At 36.6% G+C, this 17,660-nt stretch overlaps 1 protein-coding gene across 2 annotated transcripts in view; it reads right to left on the bottom strand.

The window, feature by feature from the left end:
• Positions 1 to 1,206: 1,206 nt before the first annotated feature.
• PLS1 (plastin 1) overlaps positions 1,207 to 17,660 on the bottom strand; it is a 48,619-nt gene continuing 32,165 nt past the window's right edge. For both annotated transcript variants that reach the window (XM_075418008.1, XM_075418006.1), the window contains exons 7-16: positions 16,625 to 16,790; positions 16,387 to 16,529; positions 14,828 to 14,923; positions 13,078 to 13,273; positions 7,988 to 8,066; positions 6,744 to 6,858; positions 5,873 to 6,006; positions 4,812 to 4,935; positions 2,646 to 2,770; positions 1,207 to 2,169 (exon numbers count right to left, since the gene is read on the bottom strand). In XM_075418008.1, the coding sequence (XP_075274123.1) occupies positions 2,034 to 2,169; positions 2,646 to 2,770; positions 4,812 to 4,935; positions 5,873 to 6,006; positions 6,744 to 6,858; positions 7,988 to 8,066; positions 13,078 to 13,273; positions 14,828 to 14,923; positions 16,387 to 16,529; positions 16,625 to 16,790 (1,314 nt within the window). In that variant the 3' untranslated portion in view covers positions 1,207 to 2,033. The remainder of the gene's footprint in view (positions 2,170 to 2,645; positions 2,771 to 4,811; positions 4,936 to 5,872; positions 6,007 to 6,743; positions 6,859 to 7,987; positions 8,067 to 13,077; positions 13,274 to 14,827; positions 14,924 to 16,386; positions 16,530 to 16,624; positions 16,791 to 17,660) is intronic.

Genomic DNA, 17,660 nt, shown 5'->3' with positions numbered 1-17,660 from the left:
AAAAAGACAGTCATAGATGAGCTATCAGACACAAACTAATTTTTGTGCATTACTCTATGATACGCAAGAGCTTACCCGCATTCCCATAGCGTACGTTTGCATCACACAGCCCCAGAACCAGCGTTCACTGCTTCACTGACTTCAGCTGAGCTGTAAGGATTAATGCGAGCTGAAAATCTAACTTTCACTCTTTAGTGACCATTATGTTGAGAAGACAGTTCTGTTCAGATGGTGTTAGCCAGCATTGATTCTTCAACACGTAGCTCTTAGCGTGCATGTCAAACGTCTATGCTGAGAAGCATGACATGGTTGCCCTGAAAACCCATACCAATTTGACAAAGCAAGTTTAAAGTAATTCTGGACATGTAATAGTGAGCTAGGTAATTGTAGCAGATTTTTTCCTAAAGGGAACAAACCCTACAGCAATAGTTTACACAAGACGAAACATGGACCTTTACAGAGTAAGCTGCTGAGTGCCTGGGCACGTAAATACAGGACTTTAGAACTGCTTATCTCAAGAATAGACCATTTATTCTTGTGGTATGGAGATTTACTTAATCTTAAATTAGCCTATCTTGAATGAGGACTTAGATTCAATTGTCTCCAGAATCAGGGCAAAGAACTCAAAATCTGTACAACACTTGGTCATCGTTTAGAACTCAGAATAGAAACCATATAACTATCAAATATTAATAACTTATTCTTGTCCAGACACTACAAACCAGTCAGAGACAAATGGATCTAAATCCAAGGACTTAATTATCTCAGCTTCCAGTATCCCCTTCTACAAAAGAAACTAAATGAATGCATCTGCCTTCTGTTAGTATGTTGTGCAAGATACCGAAGATGCAAAGCTTAGTCCAGTTGTTCACTCATCATGATTCTTGGGTTTTGCCACTGTGAGGACTGTTTTCAGGAGGTGAGAAAGTAGCAGCTTCATACTTTAAAAAAAAAATTACTTTTTTTTCTTTCTTACCATTTGGCTTCTGGTAACAACTTTATTAAACATCCAGCTCCAGACTGTTTGGTGAATAAAATTTACAGCTGCATAGAAGGAAGTATAAATACTTCCTTTAAAATTAATAAGAAAATAATCACGGACTTCATCTCATCCAGACAATGCACCAGTCTTTCTAGACAAAACCTCTACACACATGATACACATTAGGAAAATCAAAGGAGTAACCTACAAGGAAATGCAATACATTAATGTGAAACCTCAAACTGGACTAGCCAGCTCTTTATTGTTTTCTTATACAATATTTTATGAAAAAATAAAAAAAAAGTCAGATGTTTAGTCCAACTGCAAAAGCTAATGCATATGCAGACCTCATAATGACAATTACATTTCTGCTTACTATTTACTGTTTTTTCTTAAGACACCGACCATAAAAGTTCCTGCTCAGTAACAGAACAACAAACTACTACATATATTTAAAGATTATTCCCACAAAAAAGTTTTATCAGCTTTATCAATATTATTTTCCAGACAGTATCATAGGCCTTCACTTGCTCTCACTGAAGTCAAATACAAGACTCTCATTGGCTTCAACAGGAATTAAGCTCTCAGAGTAAGGCAAGGATGATAACTTCTCTGCAGGTAGGAGTAATACAATAGGATCGGAATGCACCTTCAGACTTGTAGGACTACATGTAAGTTACACCCACAAAAATCAAACAGTGTTTCACAACAGGTCCTGAAATAACGTGTAAAACAATACAGATTCTTACAATGCTAAGGAAACTAATACAAATGAAGCTTGATTAATATGGTGTGGGTTTTTTTAAAGGAATACAAATCTGCGATGTTAATTTGGTAATGGACATGTTCTGAAGACATTATTACCCATACATAATCAATGTGTTATGAAGTTGAATAAAATGTTCAGTAATATAAACATATTATTAAAACGTAATTAATGAGTATATTTGTGCATAAAATTTTTCTCGTTTTATACTAAGCTTCAGAACTCTGTAAACTGCGAGGCATTCATCGTGCTTAACATGGCAGAAAGCTGTATTACATGTCTTCATTATTTTATTTTGTTCAGTCCTCTTCCCATCAAACATGCAAACACTGTCATCACCATTTTTGGCTTCACTTCCACCAGATCATCTGGGAGAGCATATATACGAGCACCGATTTTTCGAGCAACTGAAATGGCATACCTTTGAAAACAAGAGAGAATAAAAATTATTCTTTTCCTTGCATCTGCTAATGGGCCAAGATTCACAATAACAACAACAGATTTTAATAGCAGGATATGCCTGTTCAGTCAGTACTTGTGCTCTAAGAGAGAATGGACAATATTGCGAAGAAAGCATGTATTAGTAATTGTTTTGGCAGACTAGTTATCAAAGCATTTATTTTTGTCAAAACCGATACGGGTTACGGCAGGCTATTAATAAACCAGTTGCAGTGCAGTGGTGGTAGGTCATCTCAGCCATGAATTTGAGTTCATATTTTAAACATGCTCTAGTAGAGCTCCAGAATATTAGAATTTAGAATATATTCTATTTGAAATAAATCAACTAATATTAGTGTAATCTCTCTCTGTTAACAGATCAGTAAATCATTCATGACACCATGAATTCATGCATTTCCTGCACTTTAGGAAAATACAAAGCATTCATTTAAAACTTACTTAGCATTATTCAATTTGTCTTGGTAAGAAAGATCTTCTCTCTTGACCATTTCTGGACGAACTGCTTTTGGTGCAATGGCATCTATTAAATCTACAACAGGTAAACTAGTGCTGATTGATTTGTCCTGAAAGAAAAGACTCAAAAGATTAGTATAAGGAATTTGGTTTGATTATTTTGCTTTATAACGCAAAAAACCCCTACAGCACATCTTACATACCTATTGAAAGACAGCAGCATATTTTGTTACTTTACTGCGTGAAGGTTTTCCACCCTCTTTATGAGGTCTAATATTCTTTTCCACAATCAAAATGCTATGGTTCAGTGTTGATATTATTATTACACAAATGGTTTATTAAATGAAAGAAACTCCCCTCCTTCCTGAAGGAAGGGAACTTTGAAAGAAGTCCAAGGACCAGACTTTCAAGACAACAAAAAAAGTATTTACATTCCCCAACTACTTTTATTTTTCTTCTTTTCTTGTAATGGAACTATTTTCTGCAGTAGTTTACAGCTGACTTTTTATAATTTTTCAACTCGGATGGTATTCTGAGCTAGTACGAGCAGTCTATGTTTTGTATTTAATACATGGACATGCGTCATCTTCTATTCTTAAAACAGCAAGTGCTATTGCTGCCATTATTTCTTCCCAACTGTTAGGGCAGGTAAGCAGCTGATGATGTCAAACCAACCATCAGCAGGCAGTCCCGGGGAGGCTGGCTCTATTCCCGCAGGGGCTTGGCACATGAGCCATGTGACACGGCTGCCTCTGCCACCAAGTCAGAACTACGATTTCAAATCCAGTGAAGTCCCACAGAGACACCACATTCATCATACATTTTAAAATACTAATCTAAACCTGCTTCAAGACACTGAACACATGGACTATCTCCCCGAGGCCATAAGCCAAAACCCACACCTTTGACATGTTTATTGTTCGAACTAATGGCAAATCAACAGAACTTTGCCTTCACAGTCCATAGCGAATAACAGACACCTCTGCCTTCTCTGCTACACAATCTGCTACAGTAACCCCAAAATACAAATAATCACATTGTGAAAAACAATATATATATATATAAATGTTGCAAAAAATCAGCAGTAAAAAAAGTATATTGGATAATGTCACTTTACATCAGTAGCTCCTTATCTTTATTGGTCTACCATCTGTTGAATTACCTTAAAACCACAACCAACGGCCCCCAAAACCCACAGGCATACCAAAAGCACGATGCTGGGACAGATTCTCATTGCACTTTCAACTTATTTATACCACCATTATTACCATTTCTGTAGAAGAGAAGCAGCAATCCTTTTTAAGAAGATGAAGCCTAAGTTACCTTCTAGAGTAAAAATGAAGTATTTTGTTCAATAAAATTATTTTATATTACCTTTTGCCTAATGCTCACCTAATTCAATTTCGTAACAGTGAGCTCTCAGATATTTAACTTGCTAGGTTCTTATGTTCCTGTTGTGAACCACAGATATAATTGCTTCAGAGTATACACAGCGAACCTGTATTAGAACGTTGTATTTGCAGACAAGTGCAATTACTAATCTACCATTTCTAAAGAATGAGATTCACACAGCATAACACACGTGACACACATATGACTTCTTTCATGTTTAACAGTTTAAAAATGTGAAAGGAAGGCTTCCTTCATCAATTTGTTCATATTTGCTGAATGGGAAAAGCTCCTGTTTTGTACAGGTCTGGTGCACATCAGCAGTGCCAATGAAGACAAAAGATATCGCTGGTTAACTTGGGCTCCCTCACGCACCAGTACATCTTTGACCAGCTGTTATTTAAAAAAAGTGATTCCCCCCGCTCCCAGTATTTCAAAAATTGTTCTTGTTCTTCATGTTTGTCCAAGCATGAGAATGCTTATATCCAGAAATCTGGAAGGTTTATTACATGCCATCCCCAAACAGACAGAAGCCCCTTTGAAAGTTTCACTTTTTTTCTTCCTTACAGTAGCAATTACAATTTCTTTTTGTTTCTTATTAATAGACTTGCAAAATATTTTTGAAGATTCACAGACTATCAGAAATGTTTCCTTATACAATTATGCTAGCTGATGGGAGAGCCCCTCTTAAAGCCAAATTGTTATCAAGTTAAAAATCCCACATCTGATTATATGTCGAAAGAAGCAAAGTAATTTGATTACCTTGAAACTTGTAACTGAAGTTTTCTTATTTGCGTTTGCAAGCGTCTGATTCACCCACTTAATAATAATATCATCATTCACTTTTTCCCCCTCTCCAAGGTCTGACAGCACATTCAAAGTATACCTTTAATAAAGAAAGTAAGAGCCCAAGTTAAAGTGAGTGATAGAACTCGACTCTGCTAATAGTACAAAGCTACAAGCAAAAGTAAAATATTACTTCAACACAGTAACAATGCCAAGTACTTATCTTCATAAGGTACCTTTACCTTATAAACTATTTAGTACTTTACTTTTTCAGTTGTTGCAAGAATAAAATAACATTGCAAAACTCATAGTATTCACTGTTACATCTACTTCATATTTTTATTTTACGCAGCACATCGTAACTAATTTTACTTTATAAGCTTAAATAGCTCCCTACCATCCAAGTTCACTTGAAAACTGAATCACAACAGTCTGAGAAACAAAAAGCATTGAGTGTTCTGGGACAGGTTTAAGAAACTTAACTTGTACAAAATATTTGTAATAAAATACTCTTTATTGAAATCAATGTATAATTTTTTTTCCTGCTCAGTGCACTGGCAAGATTTTATCATGGTTACATTACTACAGTTGTGATGGCCTAAAAATTTCATCCCATTTTAACTTCTATAGCATACATACCTTCTTACTGTTTATCTTTCTTTTTTTATTTTACAAATATTTAAATTACACTCTACTTATGGAAAAATACATGGGATCAACGTGAAATAAGTTGTGCTCTTTTTACTTGCTGCAGGATTTATAATTTTAATCAGTTTTTACTATATAAGGTTTTAATCGTCTATATAAATGGACGTGTACACATACACACTATTGTGGTTTCAATCACTACACAGTATGTGAAACTACAAAGAAAAGTTTATCTTAGAGAAGAGGGCTATTTAGAGATGGCTCTCAAATACCTGTTGGGTGAACCGAACGCTAGCTTTAATTTGCCTTGATATATAGAGACACACATACACACACGTGCACAGATACTTATATACACACAGCTATCATACACTGTGCGCCTAGCTTACCTTCTCATCAGCTGCCATACCAAAGCCAAGGTCAGCGTTGGATTACCCTCATTCAGATCGTGTCCAGCAATACCAACCAGTGAGAATTTGGCTTTTGTCTTCCCCAGTTCTACTGCATAATTGCAATTCTCAATCTAAAAATAAATGTTGCATGCAAATAATGAGAACACCTTAATATTTCTAGAAGACAGACCTATAATCTACATGTATTTGGAATTACTTCGGTTTACTGTTACCTATGGTGAGATTTGGAGCTAGAGAAAGATTTCTAGCCCTTCTACACTGTGATTAAAGTAAGTTTTTACTATAAATGCAAGTATGCAAGATTCCAATGATAATCTTTTTTCACACTTGAGAAAAACCCAAGGTCATTTCCACTACAGTAAATGAATTAATATGTACTTGTATCAAAACCAAATGTGAAAAAACATTGAAATGTGTTGTTCTTAAACAGTATTTTTTTTTCCTCTACATTGCTGGCTTCACAATGATCACACAGCTAACGGAAAGCTTGGATTTTGCAAGTCTTGCACAAATTCTCCTGGCAGCATACAAAACTGCTCTGCGAGGAAACACCTCGCAATATAGGAGCATCAGGCAATGATAGCTGTGGTCAGGCCTAAAACTTATATACCCTCATTAGCCCCCAAATTACATACTGTCGAAAGGTGTCCACGTTTAGAAACTAAAAGTGATGTATGCTATAACTGCTGTTTACTCCTTGGGATAATATCTGGAAGACACTTTTTTCCTTTTTTTTTCCCTTGGCCAGGACTGTCTCGGTAGCATGCAAACCCAGACAACCCAGATTACTACAAGCAGCACGACGAGCAACAGTGAAACTGGATGGTATTACAGAGTATCTACCCACCTTTTTCATATTACCACCGAGTAATGGATAAGGAGGTTTGTTGACACGGTTCCAGTCAACTGGCACACGAGTCATATCATACAACTGGAAGATTATTAAAGCATCAGAGAGGTCGCTAAATGAGAGTAAAACAATGTTTTTAAGTACAAAAGCTCATATTCACAATGAAATTGTGAAGTACATAAGACTTCTCAAAGTGCAATTAAGTGCTGAAAAATTCGAGTCACATAAATAAAAATCTTTGGAGAAACTGGTCTATATACTATTGGCTTGACTTCTGTGATTATTTACATTAAATTGTGTATTTAATTTCATTATTTTCACAAATCTCAGTGAAGTAAGCACAGCCAGTGGTTTTACCAACTTTAAATTACTGCTTTCATGGGGTAGGCATAGATAAAACACCTAGCTCAAGGGATTTCATTTACTGATCTAGTTGTAGTTTCCTCAGGACTTTCCAGGATGTTAAATACTCATGTTTTATCTGCACCTACAGATGTATTTTGCTAAAGAATGATCAAAACCAACTTACCCCATGGAAAAAAAAAAAATTAGGAAAAGTACTATTTTCCCATTATAAATTGCTTTCCTGATAATCCCCTTCAGCTACTTGCTAAATTAAATTCTCCACAATAAACTATCTACAGATGGTATCGCTTTACAGAGGTCAGAAAACAGAAACAATGAAACCTAACAGCATGTAGACATGCAAGCAGATGTTCCCAGTTGCTCCCTATAACCCACCTTTTATTAATAGGATTTGAATCAGCTGCTGGCACAATTTGAAAGTGATCAGAAGCATCTAAAAAGCATGCTAAAAAGCCCTTCGTTCTGAGGGAATACATATATTCTTGCAATCTACTCGGCAGACATCTATTCTGTCTTGTAGTTTCAAATTATATTACTGTTTTAATATGTTCGCGGTCTTTTCAATCATCATGTGAGAAATTAAAAATAATGCATTATAAACCACAATTATCTCAACTTTTTAAAAAATATAATTCAAATACAAGTGAGGGGGGCATATCAAAGTTTTTTAGGTTTTCTAGTATTTCTAGATCTTGTGTGGAATAGCCAAGTCAGATACAGGTACTACAGATCAGTTTTGAATTTCCTGTCACACTGTGTGGAATCCTGGAAATCACTGTTCTAGTAGAAACAACTTCCCTTTCTTCTTCCCTTCTTCCTCCCTTCCCTGTCATACAAGGGAAATAAAATTACCATTTTTTAAAAAAAGGCCTTACCTGTATAAATGATTAACATACGGGCTTACACCCAGTGAATTCATCCAGTTTCTGAAAGTCCTTTCTTCCTTGCTTTCTCCTATGGTGATAAATACAATTCTATATGAATTACTGGAGAAAACACTTTAATAAGCAATGTTTAAATGACTCTCACAGCCCTTCCCCCACCCCCCAAAACTCAGTTCATCCTTTCCCCAACAGTAGTCTCCACTGGCCAATAAGTTGAGCCAACCCTATCAAATTCAGTCCCTCAGTTCTGGGCCCAAGGCCAGAGGCACTACAGGGAGCACTATTAGACTGTGTAAATACAATTTGATAAAATACAGAAATAGACAATTTGTTGGCTATATTTTATATAATTACTATATCATAGAGAAAATATTGATGATTTCTAATAATTCCCTAAAACGAAAATTCGTGGAAATTCCATTCAACAGTATCTTTAAATTTGTTTGAAATGGCGTATTTTTCTTAAAAGTTAGTACTAACATACTTATGTAATTGCATCAAACTCCAGAAACTACAGCTCCACTTCAAACAGAAGCTCCCATTATTAATTTGTGAAGGTCCTGCCCAAAGCAACAGACCTCACCTTTTCAGTTTTTAACACTGGAGACTCAGCAGGGCAGTACTGTACTGGTTAAATTTGTGAAGCTATTTATTCTTGCAGTTTTAACTACCAACTCTGCTTATGAGAAATGCAGAAAATTCAGTAGGGAAAAAACCCAAACCCTTCACTTTCCTGACGTAAGACTGTTTTTATCTGTTGTAATCATGAGTTTCTAAACTAATGTTCTTTCTCTATAAAGTCACAGTTTGCAGTAATATGTTAATTTTCTACATACAACATTACCTAAATTTTAACAATGTATCTGTGGCCAGTTGCATGTGAATCAGTGCTACATAAGCTGTTTTCTCTTACATCAAAGAAGTGCATTTAAGAAAATATTTACCCTGAATATGTGAGCTTGGAATAACCTCAGCACTTTGTTCCCCTGGGCTGATAATCCACAGTTAAGACAACAGAAAGGACATTGAGGAGGGAAAAACTCCACACAATGAAAGACTAGATTTCTCAGGAATGAAACACAAAAATCTGTGTGAAATTTTTCTATGCTTTCTTCGTCCGTTCCTTAGACGATAATGGTACCAAATTTGTCTAACGAGGTTTACTGTCTCATTTATTACTGCAGTTCTATGTTGACTACAGAACAATGAATGTTTTCGCAAAATGAAGCTACTATATAAACATACATCATTAGAACAGAAAGAAAACCTCTTTAATGTTATTTTTTCATGAAATAGACCTATGTCACAACATTTTTAGATCAAGGTTACAATTTTAATCTAGGTCTCTTCCCCTTTTATATGAAAAGCTCTGAACTTCAAAATATATTCATAAAAAATTTAAATTCAGAAGTTTCAGCTGCAATTGACATTTTCCTACGGAATAAATTTTATTTTAAAAATTTCAGCCAGCTTACCAGTTACTTTCCAATTATTATGAAATCAATTATATTCATCCTACTGCTCTATTTTCTTTCTAATTTTTGAGGTTTTTCATATGAAATTCAAATGAGTACTCGTTTCAAAGATTTACTTGTATAAATTACCAGACAGTCACTGACAAATACATGCTGAAATAAAGAAAACTACTATTCTGCATGGACTTCAGACAGCCAGTTTTGTTTCACATATTTCTTCCCACAATGAAATTTAAAAGACAAGAAAGCAGCACATTCTATGACAGAGTTATTAAAAATATCAGCGTTTTCCCATAAAAAAGGTACAATCAAAATACAAGCATGCTACGTAATTTAAGTTTATAAAGAGCATCTTAAGAGGTTGCAGTATTTTGAAGCAACTCCCGTTTGGTTTTTTTCTTTTTTGAAGTTTTTAGGCTTACTGAGCTTTGAGTTTATTTGCAACACCTAAAATACTGGCTGCAAAGTGCTTTTAGGAACACTTGTCCACTGCAAAGACAGTAACAAGATTATTTAATGAACTCTTACTAAGCAAAGCATAGCTATAAGAACAGATACTCAGAAACTGCACTCAGACTGAGAATTTTAAAACGCATGCTTAACACTGTCGAAAGAACCCAAAGTAGCCAAGCAGGAGCAAGAGCGTGCAAGTTGGGCAGCACCCTTTTGGACAGTGGGAGTCCAGGACTAGACCCAGCAGACTATATTTAATATGCCACTCTAAACAAATCCCTTCATCATGCAACACAAACGTTCCCAAGTTTTCCAGATGGCTGAGAACCGACCAATTTTTTCTCTCTATTCTTTTATGCAAAATATACCTTGTGATCTTATCAGGAGCATATCTTCTGCTGAGTGGTGCAGCAGATAGCCAAAATCATTGGAAAACTGCAGAAAGGGGGCAGAGCTACACAAAAGAGAGAGGAGCAAATTTGGTAGTATCCTTTATATTTATTGCCATCTCTTTCTTTGAGATGATTATACTATGGAACTGAGTAGTTCCCCCACAGGGGATGGGGTCAAGAATCCAAAGGGCTCCAAATACCTGGGTTTCTCTCTGAAAGACAACAGAGCTCAAGCTGCAATTTGCACCCTAAGTTCAGCTGGCCTGAGAGGGTGGTTAACAGCCTTGCAGGCTGCTAGAGGACTAAGCAGCAGCGGACATCTACACCGGAGGAAGCATGGGTGGACAGAAGTCCCTCCTCTTCCTCCCCCCAAGAACTCAGCTTTCTGCGTGACTTAGACTCCAAACTCTGCTGCCTTCCCCACAAGTCAGAGGCTCCTCAAAGCAACAGCAACACCCAGTTAAAGGCTGTGCATTGACCGAGGTCAGGGCTCCCCCCTCCATCCCCACATGATATCAAACGGTCATTTTGCTATGTCTGTATAACCGAGGGATATTCTCTCTGTATACAACGGCACATCACCAGACTTGTTAAGCATTATAAGAGCAGATGTCAATTTACGCACAGTGGTTTTGGTTTTAAAGAGAACTGCCACACTGTACTTTTTGGGTGGAACAGTCACTGAAAAGATGGAATTTAACACAGGAAAACGTGGAGTTTCAGAAAGCTCTACTCACCCACACGTGCCTAGAGCTTTACATCTTGGTTCATGGAAGGCCCCTACTAGTTAAACCCACAGAAAGAACTATATGGCATTTGACTTACTGCAAGTCCTGCCCCCATTTTATATGTATCGCGTTAGACCTCTGGAATTTTTTTCTTCTCTTTTACTTACGACAGCATATGAAAGTAATGAAAAATACAAGAACAACGCAGAAAACAACCAGAAAAGGACAGAGATTATTAGAACACTACGAAAAAAAGAGAAAAATTGCAGAATAAACACTTTTATGGTGTACAGAAAAGTACTAAATACAGTACCTACATTAGGAGGGGTCAAATCTGCATTTCATGAAGCAAAATAGGAAAGCATTATAAATTATGAGTCAGATTTCAACAGACAATCTATGATGAAACTACAAAGAAATTAATGTCTTATGTTTTATATAACACTACCTTGAGCAAACATCAGTAAAAACACAGAATTTTATGGGAAAATAAAACAAATTAACAGAAAAACACATTAACAACATTGTCTTTTTGGCTGAAATAACCGTTTTGATGATTTACATCTACACGAGACCACAGGAGTTATTATTTGGAGGCAAAAGAGTTGTCCAATTGCATTTGAACAGGTAACACTTGCATGATTATCCATCTCTAAAATATATACTATAAACAGTAATTTAAATTTGGCCAGTATTTATCATTACAAAATCATAATTAGCATTTAGGTAATTGTAACTTTTTATAAACTGTTTTACATGAGGCTTTGATCTCATTAAATGTTTTAGAAAGTTCAGAAAGGAGTTCAGCTGGTTTTTGCCGTGCCCATGAAAAGTATTCTAAATTTGACCAAGTTTTCAGTAGTTCAAATCACACCTGCAACTTTATGTTCAGAACAAAGAAGCTGAACCAAACATATTCCACCTCCACACAGCTCCTGTATACACTGCAAGAGCACACATTTGTAACAGAAGTGCAGCAGAGGAAGAGCAGGCCTTTCCTTCAGCCATTCATCCTGGATAGCAGGGCCTGCAGTGACTAGGGATATCACAGCTGGAAAGGGAAGACTACCTCCTGCACTCCGATACCTCTACCACAGCTGGTGCCCAGCTGAATCTAGCAGAGCAGGAAGCCTGAAACAGGAGTGGTCTGAGGGATACAAGATCTGTCAAACAGGGATGCAGCAGAGCAGACAAATTATGAAAAAAAGAGGAGCAAAGGAAGATGGACTCACCTAGATGGAAAGGAAACCAGATAGGAACAGTGAGAGGAAGGCAGGAGTAGGCAGTGCAGAGGAATGTGTGAACATTGCTGATGATTCTCCCAAGTGCGGCACCCCTGATTCTCACCATCCCTTTGAGATCAGTGAACAACTGTGGAATACACTGGCAGGAGCCGTTTCATTATCATAGATTAGCTGGTCCACAGAAAGGGCAACAGCTAAAGATTGCTACCCATTATCCCTTTATCTCTAGCATTAGGGATCTGAATTGTACAGCTAAAATCCAAACTTGCTGGTATGATAGGACCCATATAGGTTGCCACTGATTAATATAGGTTGTTGATAAACAGGCCTTTTTTCAGATGTTTCCTGTTTTAAAAGGCAACAAACTAATATACACACACATACAGATATATGAACACAATATGTGAAAAGTACTTTAAAAGACTATTACAGTTGCATATTATAGCACTGCAAATCAGGGAAAGCTAGAATTTGTGCATCCGCTAAAACAAACAGTATGGAAAGAAGCACAGGGAACTGGAAAAGGAGTAAGGGTACAGTTTTTGCTCCTGCAAATGAATGATAGGAGGTTATTCAGGAATAACCTTTGGTCAGGCTAACACAAGTGAACAATATTTACAGTAACAGGGACTTCTGCTAAGGATTATGTTGAAAACTAGTGAGAAAGCTCTATATGCTGGTGTTAACACAAGCACCATCACACAGGGATCCTATATCACAACCTAGAAGGAATACTTAAATTGCAATCACTAATATTCTTATCTCCTGTATGCTTAGTAAGTTGAGTACCTTCTAATAAATTGAGATCGTAAGATGAGTTGTCAGGCTTGTGTAGGGCTGGATATGTGTTAAAGAGATTTGCCACAAAAGCCAAATTGAGTTTAGGGTTGCCTGCAACCACATCAGCTGGAGTTACAAACTGTCTGCAGCCCAATTTATCTGCCTGTTGGAGCATGTATTCAGCCCTCCTCAAGTCATTTTTATCCTAAACGGAAAAAAAAAAATAATAAAAATTAATTTGTAATGAGCACTAGCATGTTTCCATTCTTTACTGAATCTTCAGTTTGGCAAATCTTTAAATGACCCACGTCAGTTCCTCCCTCATTTCCCCATTACCTGACCTAGCTCTTACAGCCCGCAACAGTTCCCCTCTTCCCATCTGGCTTCCACTTTCTTTCTGTCCTTTGCTTTTGTGGCTGCCTGCGCAGCACTGCTCATGAATCACAGCAACAGCAGTAGCAGCCAGAGGTGTAGTGGTTATATTTCTGTTTCCAGACTGTTGATTCCCACACTGCATATTCTGCTACATGTGCTCTAGGTTCACCATCACTGCTTTAAACTGATATTCTCAAGCATAGTAATTACAGATGATGCCCAAAACCCTCACTAAGAGTCTGAATACTTCAGAATGTGATAATCCACTATCTTGTTTTCTTTTCAGTATTTTGACTCCAAATTTTCTTAATTTGGTAACCTACGTGTTATTTTGTTTATTTGTCCATATTATTAATCTACATAGAATAAATCAGTCTTCAAAATCATGTAGCATATACTTTTTACCTCTAAACTTCACAACACTAAGAGTTACTATTTATAGAGAAATGAGTTAGCAATTGAATTACTGTTAGAACAGAATAACAGTCAGTAATTCAGCATTGGTACACTCAACCAGAAACTTGCTCTAGAACAAGTTGTCACGTTATTGATACTAGTTTACAATCCATTACAGAACACGATCATATGAACTGTAGGAAATTACAGGGAAAAAGTGAACTAATATCCCTTCTCACTCCACCCAAAAAACCCCAAACAAAAGCAAACAAATAAAACAGAGCTATGCTCATGAAGGAGTCCGAGAGGACTACAGCTTGTATGCAAACATAATTTTGCATGTGGGTTTTCATTATTACAATGAATAATGAGATTCTACTTAAGATTCTGATTGATATATACGTATTTATATCTGAGGCAGGCAGTTCAATTTTGTACCAAATGTATTCTCAGAATAATCCTTCCAATGAGCTTTATGTAGCAGCTTAGAGAAAAGTGTTTTCACATCTTCCTATGCTGGTTTTAGTAACCCTTTACAACTTAAGCTTGACAATTGCCACACTTTTCTGCTGGTTATTGGAAGGGCTCACATGTTATTTCTGAATGCTATATGGCTTGAGGAAGGATCACAAGGTTTGGGCAGTCTACTGTTTCTCCTCATCTGAATTCCAGAAGAGCAGAACTGAAGCAGAATGTTGTAATACTCATGTTGGAGGACCCAACTGAAGATACAAAACAGTTAGACACTACTCCAAGTAAAACACAGCTCCAAATTTTAGACTGCAGGATGCGTTATCCTGTTTTCAGCAGCACCCCGGAACTTTACTCAAGTTTTTAACCATTTAAGCTTTTGCGACACTGAGGAATCTGACTGAGCTTTTATATGTGTTACAAAAGGGGATTCTGGGACAGCCTTGAACCAGGATGGTGGACACATACACAGAGTTCTCAGGTAATTCCAATCTATTTTTATGTTTCTGATACTTACATGAAATCCTGAAAAGTCAATTGTAACAGGCAATTCATCAAAGTTATCTCCTTTGGGTGCAATCTGATTTAACAGATGGTAGTATGCTCTTGAATCCTAAAACAAGCAGTGTAACATTTTAAAAAAGCATGAGCAAGTATGTAGCCTTTCATAGCCATTTACTGCTCTTACAGCCCAATTCAAAAGGCATGGCAAAAGTATGGCACCCCAATTTCAGTGAATATGGATGAGGTCATGCAGCCATGTTACTACGGTATTCCTCATAGAACTTATTTAGCCAGATGGCAGAGAAAAGGAATGTCTGCTAGCTATTCTGGACTATGTTAAATATATTCTGCTGGATATGAACTATACAGCTGTAATTCAGATATTTAAGGCAAATTTATATGTTACCCACAAAAGAAATCCCAATATGGATCTTATTTTCAGTTTTTATATTTTATTCCTTCACTCTCCCTTTCAAAACTTCTCTTTCTTAACCAACAAGGCAATTGGAATTAAAAATTGAGAGCAAAGTGGCTCTTTTAGGATGAATCTATAGTGACAAAAGGAACTACATTTATTTGATGCGGTTTTCCGTATGCTTCTGGTTTTTTCCCCTCCCCACTATAAAATAAAACAAAACAAAATCCTGCTAGTTTTAGAGTATTTAATACTTCTCTTAAATAGCATATAATAATTTTACCATAGTAGCAGTTTTCATATAAAACCCTTAGTTAAAGATTTGCTTTAATAATAGCCTTCTTGGTGGCATTTGAAAAGATATAACTAACAAGAAGAGGTCTTATAATCTTCGGGAATCTTCCTCCTTTGCTTTTAGTTTAAAAAATTTGGGGTTTTCTCTCTTCGACTGGACTTACTACAGTACGCTGTATACCTTATGCAGAATGCCTGAAGAAGAGAGAAGAATTATGCAGATCTGCCATCTGCCCAAGGATCCAATGTGCCTTTCAGTTCTCGTGTCAGTAATTAGCACATCAGCAAAGCACAGTGATTGCAGGGGGCTGCTCTGTCCTTGTATCAAGAATCAGTAGCTACTCCAGACAGCCCTCTGAATAACTGCTCTTTCCTCAAGAGAGGTTTCCTACTCTTCTGTAGAATGCTAGGTACCAAGGACTATCACCATTAACATATATGCACCAGGAGGGGATTTAAAGCATATACTTCTTCCTTCAAACACACAAGAAAGAAAAGATGGGTTTCTGCAGATCCAGGAGCAGGGAAGGATGGACAGGAAAAAGGTAACCAATAAGGCAGTGCGAATTGTCCTAAGTAACTCTAAAAACAATCTTAGAACATTAGAATTTCCCTAAATATGAGCTCGTTATAAATGTTCGCTTTACACTGTGATGTGATAATACATCATACGAGCAACTGAATAGCACACAAGAGATCAAAATAATGCTCTTTCCATGCTGAAAAATGCAGGATGAACCAATAGCTAGAAAAAGCAGATGACTACTATTTGTTTCTAAATACTTCTGATCTGGCTCATTTGTTTCTTTGCACAGTGTGTTTAAATACCATTATGTTCAATGATCAGAGCAATAACTACATACCTTAATGTCGTGGCTGAAGTTATTGATTTTCTGCCACCCTGCATTGGCCAGATGATAGTTCACCCAGCGTAGCAAGACCTCTTCTGGGGAAAGCTTCATTAACTGATCTAGTTCTTCCCCTTCACTTAGCAAGGCGATAAGAGCTAAAAGCAAGTTTGAAAGAAAGCTGAAATCATTGCTACTGTGATCTCAGTTAATTCCAAATTGCAGACATTGCTATACTCGGCATTACTCTTACCTTCATTTCTGGAGATCTCAATATCAGCAAAAAGACCAACTTTAATGATCTGCCACAGGAGTCCCAATACCAAGTGTGGTTTTCCTTCTTGCAAATCTTGTGATCCGATATTGACAACTGTACAGCCAATGGCAGATGCTGAGTTCAGAGCCAGGTTTAGGTTTTCCTATTTGGAATATCATTGTTTAACAAATTTATGAGGTTGTAATTCTTAGTAAATTTGTTCATATTAAATTTCATAAGTTTCAGAAGTTGTAAGAAATAATGCATTAGTTCAATGGTTCCCAGTGGTAAATGGCACTCTGGAGATTTTTCATGAATCACCAGGTATCTTCCCTAAATTTAATGGAAAACATTATTGACAATGTTTAATACGAACCCATCGAAAAAAATCATAGACCACCTTCTGCAACTTGCATCGCTGAGAAATACTCTAATAAAATATTTTTTTTGTAACTCATAAGTATCACATACACAAATTAAACAATATTGCTCAAAGTATCAGGGGCTTGATCCTGTGAAAAAATGTGCTCTGTGGAATTCTGCCACATGCAGGAGGCTACCGACATCACTGTCATCTCATCTTGGATCTTATACAGGCTGACACATTTATCCAAGCAACTGTTAAACCGTAATTAAACAGACAGCCTAAGAAAATTATGGCAATTCAACATCCTGACACTGAAAGCAAAGCTAACGATTGTCAGAGACGAAACTTTTCATGACACGGGCAGCTCCCGTAAATATTACTCTCTGTTTTCTTGCGTCATATTTTAACTCACTACAGAGACAATATAAACAAATATAGTACCACCTTTGCTGACAAATCTTCTTTAATTGAGATTACAAAACCCATTTGTAGGATTTAGACCATGGTATGTTTTATCTTTACATATTTTAATGTCACAGTCTTAAATGAAAAGTCTGCCAATTAACTAAGGTTTTTAATCAGGATTTTTTTTTCCCCTCGTTAGGCTGGTAACTTATGGATATACTTCCCTCTTCCAGACCTGTTTTCTTATACCCAAACTAAGGT

Source organism: Opisthocomus hoazin, chromosome 4 (genome assembly GCF_030867145.1).
Source record: "Opisthocomus hoazin isolate bOpiHoa1 chromosome 4, bOpiHoa1.hap1, whole genome shotgun sequence".
NCBI lineage: Eukaryota > Metazoa > Chordata > Aves > Opisthocomiformes > Opisthocomidae > Opisthocomus > Opisthocomus hoazin.
The sequence above is the reverse complement of the archived record's forward strand: the minus strand, read 5'-3'. Positions and strand labels throughout refer to the sequence as shown.